The sequence below is a fragment of the Gymnogyps californianus genome, chromosome 1, assembly GCF_018139145.2.
Source record: "Gymnogyps californianus isolate 813 chromosome 1, ASM1813914v2, whole genome shotgun sequence".
Classification (NCBI taxonomy): domain Eukaryota; kingdom Metazoa; phylum Chordata; class Aves; order Accipitriformes; family Cathartidae; genus Gymnogyps; species Gymnogyps californianus.
Genome location: NC_059471.1, coordinates 174,386,667 through 174,411,000, shown reverse-complemented (window position 1 = coordinate 174,411,000; position 24,334 = coordinate 174,386,667). Strand labels below are relative to the sequence as shown.

The following is a 24,334-nucleotide window of genomic DNA, read 5'->3' as shown; positions in this document are numbered from 1 at the left end:
AAAGGCTGACATAAGAGAAAAGCTCTAGCAGTCTTTCTCTTTTCATCCTCTACTACCCTTACAATACTCCTTAAAACAACCATTAATAAACCTCATTTCCTGCCCTGTGGCAAGATATGAAACTTCCTAAGTTTGAGCACATGAGAAGTTTTAAGTAGGATATAGGGTCCCTGTTCTTCCAGAAATTATACAGGCAGGGCTATCAGTGAAAATGGGAAGCAGTTTAACAGACTTTACCCAGGAAAACTTGCTGTTTGCAGCTTCAAAAATCCTGAATCAATCTGTTAGATAATAGGAAAAAAAATTAAAGACTACTTCAAACTATTTAAAGGCTTGAAATAGAAAGTTCTTTCAATTTTCTGAGAAGAGAGTAAGACTATTATGTGTATATTTTCAGTGTTTCTGAATCGATCGTAAGAATTACAGATATGCTAAAACCTTGATGCTGAGATTTTTGTGTGATCAAAATTTCTAAGGAGATCAGTAAAAAAATACCAAATATTTTTAAGCTCCTCAGTAAAGTTACAAGAGAGAGTAATGTGTAGTCCTGCTATTTTCTCTTCCTCTAACTTCATTGTACAATATGTAGAGTGCAATCTGTTCAGTTCTGAACACATGTACCACAGCAGTAGTATGACAGGATGAAGAATGTACAATAACAAGGGGAATACTAACAGGGAAGGAATGGTTCCTTGGCCCGTTGGGTAGGTCGCTAGAAACTACATAATTTTTATTTCTCCTTTACTAAAGTTAAAGAAGATTTTTTCCTCATGAAAAGTTCCTGTCACTTTTGACTAAACAGCATTATAGTGCATCAACAGAAAAAATAATTTTCATGCTTTTGATAAAACTTCCAAATTCAATTTTCAAAGCTTGGGGGTTTTTGTGTGTAATATATAATCAATTTGTATTTAAACAATTTCTCCTCTATCTGATAATTCCTAAATTATAAACAGGGTGTCATCTGATTCTACACTATGAAAATGTTATAAATACCTTATCAATATAAGTTCTAGTAAAATTCCTAAAGTAAGATGGACTATGGAGTGTTTCACATGAGCCTGCCAGCATTCAGAAGGAACTTAAAAACCTGTTCTAAATGTTCAGTTTGGAGGGCTTTGGTTTTGTTTTTACAAAGTGGGTTTTTTTCCAAATATATTTCAGATATCTAGCTTTATGTTTAGGGATTCCTTGTAATCAGATGTTGTCTGTCTAATGATCAGTAACTACAGGTGTCAGTTCTGTAGATAATTATCTTAGTAGACAAATCTATTCCTTCTTAAAGGCCAATAAAGCTGTCACAATCTTTTTCAGTGAAAATTTGAGTATATGTTTTATTGTCCCAGTGGGAAAATTTTTATGAAGACTCCAAATTCCACAAACTTCCTGTATGTATAACTTTACTCATTTTAATTCTCAACTGAGTATCTTTAAGGATTTATAAAAATAGGCTCACAGAACAGAATAATTTCAGATTTCTACTCTGTGATGTCTTTATTCTTAAAAGGTAGTAATTAGTATTCATTAGTGAATGTATTAGGGTTCTGTTTAAATTGCTAGGATGTTCCTTGCAGTTTTATAGATCAGAAAAACTAAAAAGTGCTCAATTTTTATTCCTCCAAGTCATATATTAGTTTGTTTTGCTGTCTACTATAATTAGTAGTCCTGAATAAAATATTACTGAAAATGAATAAGGAAGGTGGAACTGAATCATTAAACTTCAGGAAGAATAGAAATACATTTAATGATGTGATGCTGTGATTGTATTTTAGCTCTTGTATAAATATTTATGTGCCAGATTTTTGATAGTCAGATAGGAAAAAGTGTTTCAGCTCTTGATGACCATCCCAGGAAATGAATGTCTGTTTAGTCCATCAGAAAGTTTAGTTCAGGTTAATTCTCAGTGGGGATAGATGCATATCTGTCAAATAAAAGGTATGCTTGAACTATTCTAATGTTTTAGCAGCTGCATTTAATACAGATTTCATCCAGTGGGAAAACTACTGTACAGCTACCTAATCCTCTTTTCAAATTACACACTGAAGAAACAATAATGAAAACATCATTAACTGAAGTAGCGGGAATAGACATAAAAAGAATTTTGCAAATGATACTTGATCAAACACTCGAAAAGCTCCAATTTTTTTCCTTTTTCTCCTTTTTTAAGCTAACATTAGAAGTGATTAATTGGATGTAAAGCCCAACACTGTAGATTTTTCTACAGAACTACAGATTATTTGAGATGTAGGGGTGATAGGGATCCCAGGACATAATCCAGTCCATATCCTGCTCTAACACAGAAACAAGTGTACCTAAAGTCTTCCTCACAAATGATGCATTATCCTGTTCTTAAAAATGTCCAGTGCGAAAAATTGCTCAGCAACCCTCAATAGATTGTTCTAGTTTTTAACTAAACTTATAGTCATAGTTTTAGTTACATGTTTAGGTATATCATTGCAGTTTTTGTAATTTTTAATTCTAATCTTTGGTGCAAATAAAATTTCTATTTGTGTTTTCATGGACACTAGAAAAAATGGATTATCTTCAGTTTAGCAACATCCTTTTTTATATTTTGAAGTTATTACTATGTCTTCAACCATCCTCCCTTTTCTAGATTGAACCCCAATTATTTCTGCTTTCCAGCTTTTCTAGTGAGAGAATTATTCCCTCCCCACTGTCTTGTAAGTAGTGCTTCTATTAATATATCCCAAGAGGAAATGCACTTTCTGCAGTCATATCAACGTTCTATATTGCTGCCCAATTTTCTTTTTGTTTTTGTATTCCAGTCAATTTTCTGCTATATAGCTGCTCATCTTCCGAATCTTTGCCTAGTTTGATTCCCATTTCAGGTCACTACAGCTCCCCTGGCCCCGTGTCTACCAATCGGTTCCTGTTTGCTTGGCGGAAAACAGCACCAAGCAAACAGCCCATTTCCTTAATCCCATACTACGTGGAGTGCTAAAGAGGCAACACATGGGTGAGATGGGAGCGTACTCCCCTACGCAGCTTTCTAGTCTTGGTAGCTAGAGACTTCTTGTGAACCCTTCTATGTAAATGGTTAGAAAAGTGGAAAGATAAAAGTTAAATAAGGTGTTCAAATAATAATGTCCTGCTTTTGGCTGTTTCAAGTCTTGTAATATTTTTTTTTATTATTATTATTTTTTTACAGGTAGATAATGACAATTATAAAGCTCAATTTCTGAAGACAAATAATGAGGGTAAAGTCTTAGAAATTTCTGATTTGAAAGCATTTACAAGGTATTCTGTAGTAATCATTGCCTTTACGGGGGATGTTAATGCTGCACTCCTTGAAGGCAAGGCTAGTTCTCCAGTAGTTGTCTCCACTTTTGAAGCAGGTTAGTATTTTTCTCTACTTTATATGGATCAAACTTTGCAGTTTTTCTTTCATCTGACAAATAAATGAGTTTTGAACACATGGTACACTTTTAATGCAGATTTGTTCTCACAATATTTTTTCTTTAACATTTAAAAAGGTGGCAGTCAACAAAAAAAGTGATGGTGATAATAAATCCTAAGATTAACCTTTAGTAATGCAGAGATCTTAACTTGCTTCATGTAAAATACGGATGTGTGGAACACAGCCATCTAGATAACTTCTATAGTCAATGAAGAGAGGTCCTATCTATATTAGCATGTATATATAAGATATCTGTCTTAGGAAAGGATGACTCCCCCCCAGTGGAGGTGCCTGTTTCCCTTAAGAGACTGTTGAAAACTCTATACAACATCCTTGGTCTTGATGCAAAATTTAAACATATAAAAATTAAGTGAAGTGAATCCTACCATTTATAAATGGTACCTGTACTGACTTGAGGACACAGCCTTTGTATTCTCAGTGGAAGGAGGTTGCTAGTGAAGGCCCACAGGGATCTGTGCCTGAGTCAGCTGTTCCACAAATTCAAAACAATCTGGAGAATGAGGTAGATACTAAGGTGACAAAAGTTGCTGATACTATTAAGTTACTCAGAGAAATAAAACTGAGAGATGAAAGTGAGGAACTGTGTAAGGACCTCATGACACCGAGAGGCTATGTTACAGAAAAGTAGACAGCATTTGCTTAGGAAAATATAAACAGATGTACATGGGGAAGATATAGTCCTAGCTTTACGTACATAGTTCCTGGTTATGCTCTGTCTACTATCTTTGCTGGTTTTGAATTGTTCACTAAGGATATTTAAACAAACAAACAAACCAAACCAAAAATATTTTCTGAAAAAGTATTGAAGTTTTGTTTCATTCAAACTAATTATCAGCTGTGTATAAACTACAGGTGCCTTATCTCTAGTGAGGTTAGCTGCAGGTCAGCTTTTTTAGCTATATACTCAGGTTAATTTCAGATTTAGACATACTACACAGTGATTGTATTTGTCATTTATCTTTCCTTTGATGTATGAAAATCCAATGTCCCTAATGATATGATATGATATGAGTGTGTGTGTACATATATATCTCTAATGCCTTTAATATGTTAAATTCTAAGGATTTCATGACCTGTTTATATCCCTGGAGGCTGATATGGTCTTTTGCTGTGGAAAAATGAATGAAGATTAAATTAGGTGGTAGCTGGGTCTGTCCCGTGAGCTGTCTTTTTTGGTAGCCCTTTCTCTTATGTAGAAATGTGATACATTAGGAGGTGCAGTAACCTTAGAGATGAACAGTTATTTTTTCCATCTCATCTTGTCTCATCTGGTTTGTACAGTCTAGCATGTGGCTGAGTTAGGACCAGTTTACACAGACTTACTCCAGAGAAGCCTGAGTAAGCATTTGTTGGCTGGTGTGAAAAACCTGGAAGGTATGACAACTGCATCTAAATCCTTGGCTGAGGGAATGTGTGTACCTTCAGTTGCTTGATTTGACTATTTAGAGGTCACGCTACATACTTGTCTGCTCAGGTAGAGCAATAAATATTTAGCTGCCTGGAAAGACTGTTACAGCCTTTTCTTTCAGATAGGGACATTGGCAAAATGATTTATACCTTTGCTGTCTTGAGAATAAGCTACTGGAATAAGCATTTGACAAAAAACTGTCTTTGGGAAAAATGCATGTTGTGTTTGTGTCCGGGCATCGACTAGTGGAAAGTTTTTTCCTACAGAGTTAGCCGTGATAAGCAGAGACTCTCAGGAGCATGGTGGCTTGTTTATATCTTGGGAGTGAGCTTGCTGTTGACAGAGGGCTTTCAGAAAGGGATACTCAAGACTAACACTTGCTTCTTGCTTGTCAACCCGTGCAAGGATTTGTTTACCCCAGATGTATTTCAAGGTATAATGATGCCTTCAGGCTTTCTGAGTAGAAAATCAGAAGAAACTTTTCTGAGTAGAGACCACTGAGGGTTATCTAATAATTATTTTTAATATTTGTAGCATTAAATGCTATCATTAAGAATAGGATTTCACTAAATATTTAACTTTTTATTGCCTTTATAAACATTTACATATGCAATAAGTATTTGAGATGTTTTTAATAAAAACAGAAAATACCAATGAAATAATACTGATAAGCAAAAATATAATTTGTAGTTTTTCAGGTTTTACTCTAATAGTAATAGTAGTAAACTGATTAAGTGGATCATTAAAATATTTATTTCAGTGCCTGAAGACCCACCTAACAACATAACGTTTCAGAAGATACCCGACGAAGTAACAAAGTTCCAAGTAACATTTGCGCCGCCATCTGAACCAAATGGAAATATTCAGGTGTATCAAGCTATGGTTTACAATGAAGATGACCCTGCTGCCATCCAGATCCACAACCTTAGTGTCATTGATAAAACAGATCAGTCAGTCACTGCTATGATAGAAGGACTAAAAGGAGGACATACCTATAATGTCAGCGTAAGAACTGATACTTTTTCTTTGGATTTTTTCGTTGTTATGAGTGAGAGATTAGTCTGAATAGGGAACACAAACCTAGGCTGAATATGAGATTTTCATGCCGAGAATGTTAGCTAGGGTGTGAAGAGAAACAAGGCTGAGGAACGAGGGGAGCAATGAAGGGAGTGGAGTGAGTGGGAGCAGGACACATCACTAGTGGTTAGCTTTGTACTCTGGACCACCGATTCACGTGCTAGCAAAACAGCCTGTGACACATGGTCACAGGTACAAGACTAAATCTCTCTCTTAATTCCAATACTTGCATTGCTCATTTGGCTTAGATGAAAGGTCCAGTTCTGCAAGGGGAGCTTGCTGGAAGTATGTGTATGAAGTACTTTCAGATAATCAGAGATTAGGACATGAGAGGAGGCGACGTAACTGTTTAAGTGGGCTTGTTTTTCGCCTTTTTGTAAGAGCTACATTACAAGCTCTTACAAATGTTACTGTACTTAGGATTGTAAAGAAATATGAAGTAAGTTCTAGCAAAGTGTGAATGACAAAAGGAGTGTTTCAGCATTCATTGTTGCTTCAAATATATCCAGATTTGGCCAATTTGAAGCTATTACAAATATTCATTAAAACAAATGGTTTTTTTCTTAGGTGTATGCAATTAATGGTGCTGGTGCAGGGCCAAAAATTCAGTTGAAAATAACCATGGATATCAAAGGTATGTCTCATAAAGTACTGTTTAGCTGAAATCTCTGTAATTGCTGAAGAAATTGCTGTTCCACCTGTGAGTACACAGCTGTGTGCCTTTGTCTGTTATTTAGAGGCCGCATAACCTTGAATTGCAGTGCTCAGTTTCGCTGCGTATCACTGATCATTTGCTATTCGTATCTGAATGATACTGTAAACCATGTGCAGACTCAGTGAAGTAATCATATTGACTTTGGTATTTTAGTTACCATCAGCGAATAGCTTAGGAGAATATCACAGAAGTATAGCTAAGTATACGGTATCACAGTTGTGGAAATAAATACAGTCATTGATTGAAATTCATTGAAAAACTAAGACTCAGTCTTTTTATTGTTTTCTCTTTTAATTGAAAACTGATATGCAGAGGCATTTATCAGAATACAGTTTTTAGAGGCTTAAGGCATTAAGTAGCACATTAAGTTGTGCCTGAAAATATGCCAAAGATTTGTCTTGTGTAACACAGCTATGTGCCTGAACAAAGTACTTGTAGAGAAAACACTTTAAAACAAAACTCTGTCGTATATCTTTGTTTAAAAACAGAACCACCACGGCCTAAAAAGAAACCAGCACCAGTTTATGATACGAATGGGGCGTTACTCGTCACAGCTACAACAATTACGATCAGAATGCCGATATGTTATTACAGTGATGATCATGGCCCTATCAAGAAGATACAAGTTCTTGTTGTGGAAGCTGGAGGTATAATTTTATAAGTTCTCTTGAAAATTGTTTTCAGATTTTTTTATTTCTGTATTTTCAGGCTGTTTGTCTTTTCTCTCTTATTTCTTTTCTTGGGTCTCAGTAATTTCATGTTAGAAAACAGCTAACAAAGTCACTTTAGCTGTGGCAACAATACGAAGAGCAAAGTATCTTTCACAATACCTGTGGGCTGGGTACTGGATTTTGGAAACACTTGCCAATGAAGAGTCATCCATGCTGTTTGAAGTCACCAATATTATTCTGGCCCTATTGTTATCATTATATATCTTTATTTCCTATTTCCTTGAAAAAAAATACATTTGGTATTTGTGAAAGGTAAATAAATCTGAAACTCTTTTTTGCAAGGTTATTCTTCTGTTGCTATTAGTGTTGCCTGTAAAAGAATGCAGTCATGTGCAGTTGATATTTCCATTTCATAACGGGGGCAGAGGGATTTATATAAATCCCTTCTGTAGACTGTGGGTTAGAATGTGTATTCCCTTGTATGGACGGATGAACATTTACTCATATGAACAGTGCCATGATAATCTTTTGAGTAATTGCCTACCAATGTGAGTGGGAGTTTCATGACAGGACATCATATGGTCAGGCTTAGTTTACCTAAGAAGGACAAATTCCAGGTATTTAATTTCCTTATTTTGCTTGCTTTCAAAGTATAGAAGTAAAGCATTCACATTAAGTGAATTCACATTAAGTCTCTCACCTTTTTCTGAATTTTGCATTTTAGCACTAATCCTACAGACATTTACTTAAGCTATTTCTGTGAAGATTCTCTTAAACTGATAGATATGCAAATACCATGTTAAGCAACATTTTGAAGATTTTTCTCCTGAGTTGCCGGGTACTGTCCACTCACGGAAGTCTAGTAATTTCATTTATTAAACAGTCTTTACTGTCTTTAGAGTAAACACTTTTTACTGTCTTTACTAGCCATGCTCAGTTTCAAAGTCAAGGGGCTTGCACAAGTGAGATCCTCTACAGGCAGAGCTTATGTGCAAGACTGCCCCTGAAATTTTCTAGTGGTGATTCAGTTGACTTACTCTGAGTTAACAAAATGCAGATAGTGTGGATAATAAGGAAATTTGGGTTCAAGTGCAAATACAGTTATAGACTTAGTTGTGTAAATGGCACCAATAGCATGCTAAGCTCTTAAAAAAATTAATTTCCTATTTAACATCTTTAATTACAGTCTGGTTAGAATGTAAATTGTATATGATTATTTCTTTTCTTGACAATAGCTCAGCATGATGGGAATGTTACTAAGTGGTATGATGCCTACTTCAACAGACCGAGGCCGTATTTTACAAATGAAGGCTTTCCAAACCCACCATGTATAGAAGGAAAAGAAGATCTGAGTGGCAAAGAAGAGATATATGTCATAGGTGCTGACACCACATGTATGATACCAGGCAGTCAAGACAAAATATGTAATGGCCCACTGAAACCAAGAAAGCAGTACCTGTAAGTACATTTGTCTCTATGTTGGTCCAAGAGAAAGATATAAGTGAAATTTACATTTATACAAACATACAAAACGTGTAGTTAAATTATGCAAAGGTGGAGATTGAAATGATCTTCATGTGTCTCTAATTTGAAATTTTTTGGCTGAGCATAAATATGGGAAACAATTTTTTTAAAAAAGTTTCAGGTAACAAAAGATGCTTACTGAGTTCTTTAATTATTTAAGCCCAAATTCAAGTTAAGTAATTCATATAGTTTGATTATACATTTAAGATATTGACACTGAGTCCTTGATGTCTGTCATAACATCACTTTAGCAGGGGAATAATGATTCCAGCTTATATTACACTAAAACTGAAAAATAGTTTTTAGTTTCTAAGTGAAATAATATTTAAGAAAATGCACATAAACTTTTATTTCATTAGTTTTCTTGGTTTTATTTCACAGATTTAAGTTCAGAGCAACTAACGTTAAAGGACAGTTTACAGATTCTGACTATTCTGACCCTGTCAAAACGTTAGGTAAGGAGAGTGTCATTTACTAAAGTATTTCTTTATTTCCAAATAATCTAGACAATTGCATGTTTCTTTTTAGTACAGTGGTTTCCCTGAAGTAAATAATCTCTATTTTTGTTGGACCTAGCTTAACCAGAATGGCTGAGGAAACATATCCATTCCCTTGTATGTCCTTTTGAGGTTGTCAAGAGGTCTTACCTCCACCTGGACTATTAAATGAAGAAGCAGTATTGACAAAGTTCATTAGCAGAGGTTCAGTTACACCAATAAAAATACCATTTTGCCAGGATAGGTCATCTTGCTTGGTGAACTGCCAAAGCTATATTGTTTTTGCAGTTTCCATCTGTGTTGGATGTAGAGCTGTTACTGTGTACTCTTCACTGGGTAAAAAACTGGCTGGATGGCTGGGCCCAAAGAGTTGTGGTGAATGGAGTTAAATCCAGTTGGCAGCCGGTCACAAGTGGTGTTCCCCAGGACTCAGCACTGGGGCCAGTTCTGTTTAATATCTTTATCAACGATCTGGATGAGGGAATCGAGTGCACCCTCAGTAAGTTTGCAGACGACACCAAGTTGGCTGGGAGTGTTGATCTGCTTGAGGGTAGGAAGGCTCTACAGAGGGATCTGGACAGGCTGGATAGATGGGCCGAGGCCAATTGTATGAGGTTCAACAAGGCTAAGTGTCGGGTCCTGCACTTGGGTCACAACAACCCCATGCAACACTATAGGCATGGGGAAATGTGGCTGGAAAGCTGCCTGGTGGAAAAGGACCTGGGGGTGTTGGTCAACAGCTGGCTGAATATGAGCTGGCAGTGTGCCCAAGCGGCCAAGAACGCCAATAGCATCCTGGCTTGTACCAGAAATAGTGTGGCCAGCAGGACTAGGGAAGTGATCATCGCCCTGTACTCGGCACTGGTGAGGCTGCACCTCGAATATGTGTTCCGTTTCGGGCCCCTCACTACAAGAAAGACATTGAGGTGCTGGAGCATGTCCAAAGAAGAGCAACAAAGCTGGTGAAGGGTCTAGAGCACAAGTTTTATGAGGAATGGCTGAAGGAACTGGGGTTGTTTAGCCTGGAGAAAAGGAGCTCAGGGGAGACCTTATCGCTCTCTACAGCTACCTGAAAGGAGGTTGTAGCGAGGTGGGTGTCAGTCTCTTTTCCCAAGTAGCAAGCAAGAGGACAAGAGGAAATGGCCTCAAGTTGTGCCAGGGGACGTTCAGATTGGATATTAGGAAAATTTTCTTCACCGAAAGGGTTGTCAAGCATTGGAACAGGCTGCCCAGGGAAGTGGTTGAGTCACCATCCCTGGAAGTATTTAAAAGACTTGTAGATGTGGTGCCTAGAGACATGGTTTAGTGGTGGACTTGGCAGTGTTAGGTTAACGGTTGGACTCGTTGATCTTAAAGGTCTCTTCCAACCTAAACAATTCTATGATTCTATGATTCTATTCCAGTGAGCCTAGTGTAGGGAACCTCTTGGCTACAGATCATTCCTTCTAGTGGCAGGTCATCTGAGGACATGACCCTTTAGCCCTTCATATTTTAGATACAGACAAAGCTCCATATTAATTAATAAATTAATATTGTCTAATAGAATCCATCTGGTTCTGATGTCACTGGCCAGTAGGCCAGCTGTAACGGGATCTCAAATCCAGCATAAATTCCTCCATGGCAGTGTTGATCTACCCCCAAAATTGGGAATGAAGACTCTGGTAGCAGATCGCAATAAGATCTGTAAGTTCTTTTAATATATTGGTAAGCCAAAACTTACTTAGCTAAGCATTAGCCCTGACTTTCTGAAAAGGGATCCCAAGACAACTGGATGAGTACCCAGAAGAATTTTAGTGGGCACATATTTTTCATTTGGCATTCATCTTCTGTGATATGAGCTCACTTATTCATCTAATCCATGTTAGAAATTTGTTACATGATCTGATATTGAGGATCCTGAAATGCTAATTCACTACCTGAATATTCTGAAAGGATCTGGCACTACTTCTCTAGCCCTGAATGTTTTGGAAAGTGCAACACAAAAGTTGTCTTTATATGGTCTGAGTTTAAAAGTTCTAAGCCAATGAAGCAAATAGTTTGCCCAGTAAGGGAAAGACAGTGTGTCCAATCAGGGAAAACAAGTCTACTGCAGATAAATCCAATTATATCCAGTCCTCTGGGCAACTTTCTCCTTTCTAACAGAAAAGTCTGCAATGCTTAAAGAAATCATGCTTTAGTGGCAGACAGACAGTGTATGTAAGTCATTCGCTTCTGTGGTGTTACTGAAAACTTGTGACACATTCTCCTTTGCTGTAGATCATAAAGAAGCAAGATCTGTTTGTATGCTGAATAAAATGTAATAGGAAAAAAAATAAACCTGATAAATTTCACAGATATCCATGGCTCCTCATACCCATCCAGTGCCTTCTGTGCTAAAGTTTAACCTCAAGCACTGCTTTTAAAATGAGCACTACAGAAAACTCTTGTTTGGCCTTAACTTCTACATTTCAGAGCCTATCCAACAAGAAACAAAACTTAAGTGGAACAGATAATTGAAAGTTCCTTCTATGCTTTCTTACAAGTGTTGTGAAATCAACATCGAATTAATATATCACAAGTGATGCACATACTGCAGCTGAGTGGCCTTGAAGATACAGCACTGGCAATGCCATTACCAATGTCATCTTAAGTGAATAAAGGACGTTAGATTTTTCAGACACATTTTCTCTTGAGATACATAACCTGAGGAACCTTGCCCAAGTGTTCCGTTAATGAACATGCTTTGGTTATATGAACTTCAGACTTGCTCTAGAAGCATAACCCAGAAAACATACCAGAAAGATGAGTAGCTGTTAGGTATCTCTGTGACCTAACTTCTACTCCACTTGTAACAACAGCATCTTTTCAGAAGAAATTTATGGTGCCTGAAATCAGAATTGCAATTTAATTTTAAATCAATTACCTTCTTTTGTAATAATCACTGAAATTTATGTTTTTCCAACATTACACTTTAATTTTAGTAGATAAAACACTGATTTGAATTTTGGCAGAGGTATTCATGACAGTTCAAAGAACCCTACATTATTTTGGTTTCTAAATCTACTTATAGAATAGGTAGGTCTTTGATCTGGAAAACCAGAAAGCTAACCTTGTATCTGTGCAATTTAATACTGCATGTTAAATATGTTTGAAGCTGAAAAAAATATGGAAAACCTATGAGAGAGTTCTCTGTGACAGACGTCAGATGCTCTTGTTAAACAATAGGAATTTTGCTAGGGAGGAACACTGAAGCAGAAATTATTGGAATACACAGCTGCAATAATGATTTTTTAATTATAGTAAAGGATACATTTTAATATGGTGCTCCCACTCAACCATGCTTGGAGTACCACAACTCTCCTCTTGAGCTGGAGAAGTGGAGTTTCTTCCTCATAACCCATGACTGACATTGCAAAAGTAACGTCCATACTACAATGAAAGGTCAGGATTTTTCCATGAGATAATTAAGATGTGGTGACAAATACTGTTTAAACTTATAATACATCAAGGCAGCTTATAACCTTTTCATAAACTCTGATAGCTAGTTCAGCAAATCATCGTGGGGCAGCTGGTAGTCCTGTGTAAGTGTAGACTTTTTCCATGTGAAATACAAAGCTGATGAGACAGGAAATAATCAAAATGGGGTTTCCTGACACTGCCTTTTGCATAGAAACCTACCTTATGATATTCTATTATTGCAGTTTGTTATCATCATGTATTGAATTGCAGCGCCTCAGAATTATACAACATGATGTCTTCTATTTTGTCTCCTTTCCCTTGCCCATGGTCATCTCTACAGACATGTGTAGTCCTTCCCTGTTGCAAAGAAGTAGGAGAAAATGTACTTTTTTATTTTTGGTGGGTATTCTGCCAGCACTGTTTTGTTTAATAACGTCGGCAATGTTTGGACTGATGTTAACCATAGGGTTTAATGTTGACTTCACTGTTTAGTGCAAAATAGATAGAATTGTTGTAGAGGTTCCTCTGGAGATTCTTGTGTTCTTCCACATTACTAACATTTGTGCCTTATCACAGAGATCAGTGAGTGGCAGGGACTTTTTCGTTTCTTTTCTCCTCGCAACATTTTTTTATATACTTGCTTTTCTTTCCTATTGTCTTTCCCTGGCCTAAATTGTTCTTACCTTGTAGTGTCCAGTGTTGCATCTGAAACTTTACTAATACAGTGGAAGAATTATTTCAGGTGTTTTGTATACTAAATTCTGTTGTCTGTCGTTTCATACAGGCATGATATTGCTTATTCATGTTGGTTTCGGTCTACAATAATCTCACACTTCTGATAAATTTCTACCTAACCTACTGTTTACTATGCTGTATTATTGTAGCTGATTATTTCTGACTATGTGTAGAACCATGCACTTGATCTTACAAAATTTCATCCTACTGTTTTAAGACGATTTCTTCAGCTAAATCAGGATCATTTTGAATTTTAGTCATGTTCTCCAATGTACATGCAGTCCAGATCAACTGCAATGTACTCTCTAATCCAAAAATCAGAGCCTTTTGAGAGAAACAAAGCCAGGACTTCAGTGTTTCCCAGTGTGTCCTTGGGAGGATATTGTCCCGTCAGTGGGAAATCTCAGTTTCATATGGCAGGAAGGAGTACATTTTTCTGTCCTTCCTGGAGACTGGACAAGAGCTAGGTTTTCTACAGTGGATCAGCAAGTGGAGGTGAATGTCAGCATAGGTGAACAGTATCAGCAATAGTAATCCCTTGGTTTTCTTATTTTCACTGTGTGCCTAAGGAAAAAAGAGGCTGAGGTTTTTGAGATAGGGACAGGATTACCAGGAAGGGTGGGAAACTAAATAAGTCTTAGAAATTTAGCACCAAAGAGGTTCAAAAAGAGGTCTAGAAACTACTAATCTAAATGGTTTATCAGTCTCTGAATGAGCCTTCATTCTCACCTGGAAGGACTGATTAGAATACCAGCACCTTTACCTTTTTATCATAGAGGCCTTTATGATTACTTTTGACCTGCTGGTGGTGATTCCTAACAACATCACCAATTCCCACATAAATAAAGAGCATGAGTTAACGGTCAGTGAGGCAGATTCATCCAGAAAGTTCAGATCTGATCGCTAGGTGGGTTCCTTCACCACCCTGAGGAGAGTATCTCCAAAAGAGCATCTTTTATTTTGTGCCTGTGAGCGATGGCTGCGAGCCTCATAGCTTTAGAGTTGTGGCTCTTCCTTTTCCGTTTCTGGAGTTTGACTACTCCTAGCTGTTAGAGCAGTGTGTCTGTTCTTGGCTGCACAGAGACTGAAGCGGGAGCTCAGCTCAGGCCAGTGTTCAGACTGGTGTTAGTGCAGTGTAGACCTACCTTAACCTGTTTAGCAGGTAAAACTGAAAAGCACCAGGGGATGGCTGCACATATAGCTGTAGATATATACTGTTAGCATTATCTGTTACATAGATCAGCAACGCTTAGGAACCTTTACATAAATTGTTTCTGGTTTTGTTATATTTTTCATTCCTGAGCAGCTCTTCAACTGACACAAAACGGATGCAGTTGTACAGAGAGAAAAGTGTCTGTCTCTCATTGCTCCCTGATTTCACCCTGTCAGAAATGTAAAAATTGTACTGAATCTATGAAATATCAGATTTTCACTTTCTGTTGCAGGTGAAGGACTGTCAGGAAGATCTGTAGAAGTTATCCTTGCTGTTACTTTGTGTATACTTTCAGTTGTTCTTTTGGTGGCTGCAGTATATGCTTTTGCAAGGTGAGATTTATGTATCCTGGCCATACCATGTTTGCAAGCACTCAAAAATATTTTAAAGAAGAGTTGAAACAGTCCTATAAATGGAACCAATCTGTCATTTCAAAATGTATTGCATTTTCTCTTTTTTTTTTTTTGTCTTTTATGTAGAAACTTAAGGAGGGACTTACAAAAGCTTTAGTCTAGTGAGGGCAACCTCCATAGATGAAGAAGAAAAAACAACTTCTCCAGAGGGTAAATCAGAGAGGTAGCCTATCTTACCCTTTCAAAGCCACTTCTCTATTGACTTGAGGATACAGATCAGAGTGTCAGCTGGCTGAAGTTAGCGTGATGGCTAACCCTATTGGCAGCTTGATATGAAGTAAATACTCTAAATTCTGTTTTCTGTCTTACTACTAAATTTATTCGTTAAATACATTGAAGTCTCACATGTGAAAGAAATCAACTTCTAATTCAAATTGTGAATAAAATGTCCATGTAAAGAAGCAGACTGGCTACTGCATACATGATGTTAGTTTGCTCATTCATCAGAAGTTCTGTTCTTCCTCAGCTGCATCATTCAGGCATCCAAAGAATTTATGTAGGAAAACTAAAAGAATGTATAGGCTGGATTCTTTTCGTATGACTTTTAGACAACGTAACTGCTGGATTTGACTAAATTACACTGTTGGAAGGGAGAGCAGAATAAAGGCCAAGGAAGGATTCCCGGCAACCATTTTTCAGTTTCAGCCTGTCTAATTAGAGTATTGACGTATGTGTCCTTAAGTCTTTTGCATATTTATTTTTCACTATTATTTTCTGTTTAGAATTCGGCAAAAGCAAAAAGAGGGAGGCACGTACTCCCCACGAGATGCTGAAATTATTGACACTAAGTTTAAACTGGATCAGTTGATCACAGTGGCAGACCTGGAGCTGAAGGATGAGAGATTTACACGGTAAGCATACTCCTTAGGCAAAACAGTAGTCCAAAGGGGCTGTAGCCATGACCCCTTTCTGACCTTTGCTTGTTTGGAAGTGTTTGTGGTGTTCTTATTTACACAGGTCACTGAGATCCTCTTTCAAAGAACGACCTCTATCCTCAAGACACTTCTCACTAGCTTTTAGAAAATCACTTAATCTTCAGCTCTTTTTACAACAAGATAAAGATCTAAGTGCAAATCACTGTTTAATTGTGTTAGCAAAAAAAGGGCTACATATTTTTAAACATGCAGAATTTCTGAGTTTTTTTGATGGCCCAGTGTTTTGTGTAGACTGCAAACCTACATAAGCATTTTGAAAGAGTCAAACTCCCAGAAGTCCCGGTCAACTAATTCAAGAACAAATCTGTCATTGTTTAATTGACATTTAGAAAGCGTTTTTTTTTCACAAAGGGATTTGCATAACATCTGGGTTTCCGTGGAGCTCAGCACACTGGCTATCCTGACATCTGCTCCTTTAAGGTGTATGCAGCAGTTCCAGGCTATTCATATTTTCTGTCTGGCAAAGAATCTTGTCACAGATATTTATCAGAAGGAAAACAACTCTTTCTGACTGCCAGAAAGATTATTCACCGCATAAATATAATGATTCTCAATAATATATGAGATCCAACTGAGATAGAAATGTTTGATGAACATTCTTTACCTGCCTGTATTTTCCCTGCTGTGTCACTGTGGTAGGCAGTCTCCTTAAAGATGAGAAGCCTAAAATAGTCTTGCCCTAGCAGTCAGGCATCCTACTGTTGCAAACTAGGAATAGCTGGAAGATGAAAGGTTGTAGCTGTTGACCTGTTTTGTTTGAGTGTGTATATGTCTATGTGTGTGGTACAGAGTAAGTTGATTGCATGTACAAACCTGTTCAAAATAGTGCACGCAGGAATGGCTGCTTGTAACAGATGAGAAAACATGCTATGAATCATCTGGAAATCATCGACGTAATGGATGTGGTATGTTCTGTGTGGGGCACATGTCATTCAGATACTGTTGTTTACTACCTGCTAATAACAGCGGAAAACATTCTCTGAAGACAGAACCATTGCCAATGTGCTGTGGTAACTGTGACTCATATAAATGATCTTGATGGATCTTCAAAATGGCCTTGTTTCCAAACTGTTAGCTGGATAAGAATAGTACTGATTTTGTTTATATACTAAAGTGTTAATGGATTTTACTTCCAGATACTCTTCATTTTTCTTTAGACGCAAGGAGATATTTGTCATCCAGTAAGTTTTTGTATTCTTGAAGCAACATGGTGTGTTTTCCATTCTGTTCTCTTAACCTGTGTGCTACCATACTGTATTGAATGATATAGTTGATCAAAATGAAATGCCAGTCTTTGCGGCTATACTAATGACAGTGGTATTTATCATCATGAAATCATGTTTATTTTTATTCCCTAATGTTAAGGTATAACAGTTCCACAACTATTTTGAAATAAATCAGGGCAATTTTTACATGGAAATTATAACACATTATGACAATATAGCACTGATATATACGACCTATCCTTGAAGCAAATATAGTGCAAACGTGACATAAGAAACATGCTGTTTCTTTCCTTTGGCAGCGAGAATGTATGTACTTAAGAGAAGTTCTCTTTTTTCCTCAACTGCCTTTTGCACTCACTTACACTGCAGCTGTTTTGTACTATGCCACTATAATCTCAGCAACATATCCACGCAGTCAAATCCTTTATCAGTTTGCAGAGTACTATTCTGCCACTTTGCTGTCTAAATTATGTGTAGTTTAGATTTGTACAGTCTCAAACTCTACAGGGTAATTGCAAACTATAATATTTCATACTTACATGCACTTCATTATATGATTTATGCACAGCAAGGCCTTTACTGAACAGTGCTTCAGCAGTTTTAGTTACATCACCCTTATTTTAACAAGTCAGTCTCACATTTTGGTTTGCAATTTGTCATGTCCTTCCATCGGTATTTTTCTCTTTCCTCCTTCCCCAGTCCTTTAATGGCCAAAAGCAAAGACTCTCTTCTTCTGCCATTCTTGTAAGGTACATGATGCAGCTGTTAAATTTTGCATTATTATTTTTCAAACAGTAGTGCCACTGAAGCTACAGCAGGCTCCTTGCCCAGGTGCTTTGTTGGACGTTATGACAAATTGTTGAAGTTTGAAGTGCAGGCACTAACTGGGAGTTCCTCAGGACAGGATTCATGCCATCTTTTCAACTGGAAGTCAGTAAATGGACTGTGGGGCCTTACTAGATAATATACATATAGTAATGAGGGGCAGGATATCCTTTATCTGCTCAAAACTTTTTGGTTCATTACAGCTTTTTTTTAAGTTTTAAAGAACGTTTCAATTAGCATTAGGAGTCTCTAATGCTGTCTTTCATATAGATAGATACATCCTTCCTGGTAATGATGAGTTACATCAAGAAGCTGGCAGAAGCATGGCAGCATACACCAAGGCAGCTTACTGCAAAACCTAATGTCTGAAGTATTTTTGCTGCCTGTTTTCAGACTTCTACAGTTACACCACGAAAGAACTTTTGTACCTGTTGCCTTTGAGGAGTAGCTGTGTAGAAGTCAATCACAGTCCCAGTTCTTGTGTTCTCCTTATCATTCTAATGATTTGTGGTTAAAGCAGTGACATGTTAGCATATTAAATTGTTGTATTACATGTTGATGACTACAGTGTAACCTTCACAAATTTACCATGCATTTGGAATGGGACTGTGCATCACTGCATCTGCATAACCTACTGCCATATGTTGGCTGCATTTAGTCAGCTATCATCTCAGCTGTGTTTGCAAAGCTTGCTGTGTTGCAGAACACTGGTTTCAGTTCATGGCATCTTGTAATTGTATGAGGGAAACATAGATGGGCAGACTCCTTTTCCAGGCTGGCTTGTTTGTATTTCTTGGATAGCAGTAAATCAGCTGAAATCTGGTCCAATTAAGTATACTTTCTACCCTGAAAGGCTGGTGGGGAGTTTGTGTGAAAATCTTATGTGATAAAAGAGCAGTATAGATTTTTTCTGTACCTACTAATCATCCCATTCAGTGCTCATTTGAAGGAGATGCTTTGGAAACCAGGTGTTTTGTCATTTCTCAGCCAGTATATTATTTATCATGTTAGCTACTATAAATCAGTAAAGGCATGGACTTGCAGCTGACACAGTTCATCCACAGAATCAAGATACTCTAGCCTGCTCCATGAGAGCCTTCTTGACTGTCTCTCATACATTGTCTCTTCAGACATTCTCTCATACTTAGTGGATAATGGCCTATGATCTTGGCTCATATTCTCAGAAAATTTGTGCAGCTGGTATCACATGAGAAATAAAAAGAAGTAGAAAAAGGTTTTTCTGTTCTGTAAGAATATGACTGGAAATATTTTTTATCATTCTTAGCAGATCAAAAATTCAAAAGCTTGAAAAGTTTAATGAACCAAAACTCAGCAAATGTTCAGTATAAGTTAATCAAAACATTTTATTTCACACATTTTTATAGCTTTTTTAGTATGAATTATTTTGCATTACAAAAGTCAGTTTAAGTAGAAAAAACATCAAATTTAAAAGTGCCAAGTATCCCATTTTGCCAATTTTGAAACTTTTGGGGGGGGTCAACATTTTTTTCAAATCAGGAAATTCATGGCAAATCCCAGTTCCCAGTAGTAATTTTTTAACATAATGGCCATCAGAAAAAAATTTACTTGAAAAACTTCAGTGTCTGAAAACTACTAATACTAGCTAGTACATATACACTATCTCTCAGCAAGTCTTTGTTAGGCAGTTAATTAATGGGACGTAGTTTCAGAGGGCATGTAGGGAATTAAGTCCTACTGAATTCAGTGGAAAATGAGATCCACTTTATGAAGCCAAAATGCACACTTCCGATGTTTGGGATATACGTTGATCTCCATGATGGTGGAGATGGTTTGAGACAGGCAATAATAGAAAAAAACAACCCTTGTTTAAAAACATATATAGCCCATCAGTCTAAACTGGATTAAACATTGGTTCATTAAGCACACTGAATATACATATACTGGGACCTCTCATCACTTACTTTTTGTAACATGTCCATAGGGTTTGGCAAGTCACTTTTCAAAGCAGACATTCATCTGCTGTGAATAGATTCTGTCACTAAATTTTCAGGGCACGCCAGGTTTGGCGAGAGACAAGTGACTCTTCCCTGTTCCAGGTGCTCACCTAGGAGACAACTTCTCTGGCACCCTACTTTTGCAGTGGTTTGTGCAGCAAGGATAAAGCCATGTAGGTCCCTGTTTCTTAAAATCTTTCCTTGAGAAGTTGCACCTTGTGGTGGATGCTTTGAGGCTTTTGTTTCATTCTGTGTGAGACAGCTTGTCAAGCAAATGGGGCACAGATTCAGAAGAAATATTTTGAGTTACAGACACTAACCCTTGCAAATACCAGGTAATTAGAACGCTTTATGGAAAAGTATATCAAATTGTCGTCTGATCTCACCTTTCCTATATATTGTGCATTCAGTAGGTGTCTATATTTGAGGTAACACTTCTGCACGCACATTACTTTCTCTAGACTAGCCTGTTTCTTCTTTCTTGGAGTGGGGATAGGCATGGCTCCTGCCTTGCCTTTTTCTTCAACAAATTTCCCTTTAGTAATCAACTGTCAAAAATAGACTTCCTGAGCTTTGTATCCCAAGCGTACAAGGTTTATGAATGTACGTGTCCTGGTACAATGGAAGAAATGGCCATGTGTTCTCTTTCCTTAGGCCTTTAATATTTAGGAAGGGTTAAGCTTCATATTGCTTTCAATTAACTTGCTAAAAATTAGTTCCTCCGTTGGTCCTAGGACGTGTCAATGGTGCTTATGAGTTAAGCCTTTTGCCTACATACTCATTTCTGGTTTTTTCTATTTGGACAAAGTTTTAATTCCCTGTGGATTTCAGATGATTGACCCAAGAGAAAGCCGAGTCTGTGTGACAATATGGTCTTCAGTTACCACTGCCAACACAAATAAATGGCTTCTTTCTAGCTCTATCATAAGTAATCTGAGTGGGATTCAGATTTTTGATAGACTTCAAAAAAATCCCACACATGAAACAATACACTGTTTTAAAAGAAAATCAGATTTAAGGCAATAAAGCATTCTTTATCTTACAGAATGTTTTTCTTTCCTAGTTTCAAAGTCAGACAAGTGGGAATCTGGAGTTGTCCAGCTGAAATAGGGAAATTTGCAACTTCATGGTTTGATGCTAAATTGTCCTCCTCAAGATCTAGTGATACCTATATTCTTATGTTTTATACAAAAGGCTGGGAAATGTGGAGAACAAGATTACAGGTAGATGAGTATTTGTTCATTGATGAAATACGGTAAGATTATTATTACATATTCCAAGTCAAGAGACTTGGAAAAAATGCCTATTTTTGAAGCCTGAGGATGCTGAAACTGAGCATAGCTCTAAGTCTTTAGTAAGCATACAAAATTCATCCCTTCTGAAGATTCTTACACAACAAAGCCAACATCTTTGCCACAGTCTTCAAGTTAGAAGACTTAATTAATTCTCATATAAGCATTTAAATTAAATCATCTTATTTTCTGAGCTGCCAAGCCACTGCAATGTGCGCTTGCTACCAACAGAAGTGTGAGAGTTCAGTGGTTCTAAAACTCAAGTTCTTCACTTAAATGCCCACAGATAGGTTAAAGTGTCAATCTGTAGGTGCCTTCTTTAAAAATATTTACTGCTTGTGAAAAATAATATATGATTATGCCTTAAAAAAAATCACCTGTTATTAATATTAAAAATGAACTAGAAAGCAACATATGTAACACTAAGTGTTTAGTTCATTTTCTGAGCTATTTCAGTGCTTTACTTCCCTGCTTTGAGTGAAAGTAAAAAAAGGAAATATTGTTGAGTAAGGTGGTGTTAATGGTGCTGCTTGTCTCCTATGTTCTTTGCTGTTGGATCCATGTACCTTCAGCACTGAAGCACTAAATGACGTACCCAGGTTGCTTATGTACAACATAGATGTAATTTTTATTCCCTAATGACCAAACTGCATTTGCTTACTGCAAATTAGGTGCAGTAAGCCCCTAAGTGCTATCAATTTGAGAGCAGGAAAGCCAACAGTATTCAAAAAATTACTGGGATGTCAACTGGGAGATGACTTTTTTCCTGTTGTTCTATGGTGAAGACAGGTGAATTCAAAGAAAAAAACAAGTGTAATTTCTTTGCAGAGACTGCTTGTAATTTTGTCCTGAAAAAAGGCCTAAAAATAGTTTACTTTCTGCTCAAAGACAAATATAGTTGCGTGCGGTACATTGGCACAGCTATTAAGAATACTTTTTCTTCAGGGAACTGTAGCTCTTTAATGTTGCCAATGTTACTAGAAGGTAATTTCATCTGCCACGTAATGCAAACAACGTAAGTGATACAATAAGCACTACCTAGATCTCTAAACATTCTGAATAAATAGAGTTGCATGCTTTGTCATCTTATTGCCTTCTTTTTCATTCTAAAGCTCTCCTTCAGTTGTCCTAGTAAGCACTTTGAGTTTGAGCCTTTTTCTGTGAATTCTTACACTTCTTTTTACTCCAGTGAGATTGAAGAGAACTGTCATAACAAAGTATGTACCACAAAGGCATCTTTAGTAGCTTTGAAATTAACTTCTCTGATGCTTCATAATAAATGATTCAACAATTGTATTAATCTTATTCTATTATCTAATTTAAAATTTAAATATTTAAAAATAACTTCATAAACCAAAGTATTTTTAAAGCAAATTGTTGTCTTTTCTACTAAAATTATGGCAGCAGTAGAGATTTGTATTTGTATTATAGAATAGTTTTTGTAATATTTGTGTGTAAGAATGTATGATTTTTGGAGAGACAGACACATAAAAGGTATACTTAGAGCTTTTTTGAAGGGGCAAGTTATCTTTTAAACTGTATTACTTCAAACTTTTTGGCTTGGTCTTTTAGACAAGCTTTGTGAGTCTGAGTGCCCAATGTTTGGCTTCTAAATCCATAATGCTGAGACATTCTTAAAATGGGTTCAGAGGCGATGATGACCAAGTTTCTGATGACCAAGGCCATCTGAAAGTCCACTGACTATAGATGCTCATGTAACATCTTCATGAAACCTGCTGTGGGATCAAGTTAAAGATTTAATATGTAGCACAGTTTTTAAAATTGCCATGCACCAGAAAGAGCAGTGAACATGTAAAAATGAGCATGAAAACAGGCACTCATTTTTAAAATCTTTAGAAAAAGAGCCATAGCTGTTTGGTTTCTGTAGAGGCACACCAATAGCATGATTCATCTGTGACTTATTTTAGATATCTCCTTAAAATGAGATGAAATCACACCTATTTCTCTTCATTGATTAAAAAGGAATCTAGAGTGACTAGCTCAGAAATAGGTGTCTGTATTCAGTCAGATGAATCCTATCCTTATGCTCTGAAATGGTCCTTAGAAGAATGATATTGAGTACATAGTGTAAAGTGAAGCCTGTCGATGTATATGAAGTGGTGTGCTGGAAGTATGGATTTCCCAGGGCCATATGAGCCCAGAGCACTGTAAAGTGATCTGAAGAGAATGATAGAAACTGTAACTACCATATCCATATCTGCCAATACCTGAGATGATATAAAAACTAAGCAAGACAATCACCCAAGATACCTGACATATAAAAGTATTTGAATCCATGAGAGAAAGAAATCTGGTTCTTTAGTTACTTGAGTGTTTAATCTAAAACCTATTAACATGCACAATATTGGTTAACTCTCAGCTTGTACATTTAACAAAAATCTCTGTTGCAGGTTACTTAGTTATAGAAAATCCATCAAGTAAGTTGATTAAAGATTTTTATATTATGGTCATCGGTGAGTCTCAATGTGTGGTTCCCTCCTCTATGTTTATTAGAAAAAAACTCCAAGCTGCGTATAAATCATAAAAGCATGACTAATTGCATGGTAACTGGAGAAATGCTTTCTCTCTCTCTGGGGTGAAGCCTGCATGTCTGTGTTTTAGCTTGGGAAGTAATACAGGGATATTTAAACTCCTCGGGTTTTAAAAACCATGTCATTATGAGAATGAGGTCACTGCAATATTTTATATGTCTAAAACTTTGCGATGTATAAAATGTTTTCTGTGTGACAAAGAAGTATTATGTACTTTAGAATGCAATGATAACTTTACAAATTTCCATTAATGTCAAAACCTCGCCTTAGAATGCTGTCACCTATAAAAACAATCCTACCCTACAATACTGTTAACATTAGCAACATTAAAAATTTGGTGAGGGGGAACAACAAGGGGAGAAAATGCTTCTATTTTAAGTGACTGAAAACAAACCAAA

General features: G+C 36.8%; 1 protein-coding gene across 1 annotated transcript in view; it reads left to right on the top strand.

Moving 5' to 3' along the window:
• The window catches only part of PTPRQ (protein tyrosine phosphatase receptor type Q), a 111,723-nt gene that overhangs the window by 68,810 nt on the left and 18,579 nt on the right, over positions 1-24,334 (top strand). Inside the window, exons 28-36 of the mRNA XM_050902422.1 lie at positions 3,170-3,356; positions 5,608-5,852; positions 6,492-6,558; positions 7,128-7,286; positions 8,546-8,768; positions 9,216-9,289; positions 14,950-15,049; positions 15,853-15,981; positions 23,796-23,822. Of these exons, the coding sequence (XP_050758379.1) occupies positions 3,170-3,356; positions 5,608-5,852; positions 6,492-6,558; positions 7,128-7,286; positions 8,546-8,768; positions 9,216-9,289; positions 14,950-15,049; positions 15,853-15,981; positions 23,796-23,822 (1,211 nt within the window). The remainder of the gene's footprint in view (positions 1-3,169; positions 3,357-5,607; positions 5,853-6,491; positions 6,559-7,127; positions 7,287-8,545; positions 8,769-9,215; positions 9,290-14,949; positions 15,050-15,852; positions 15,982-23,795; positions 23,823-24,334) is intronic.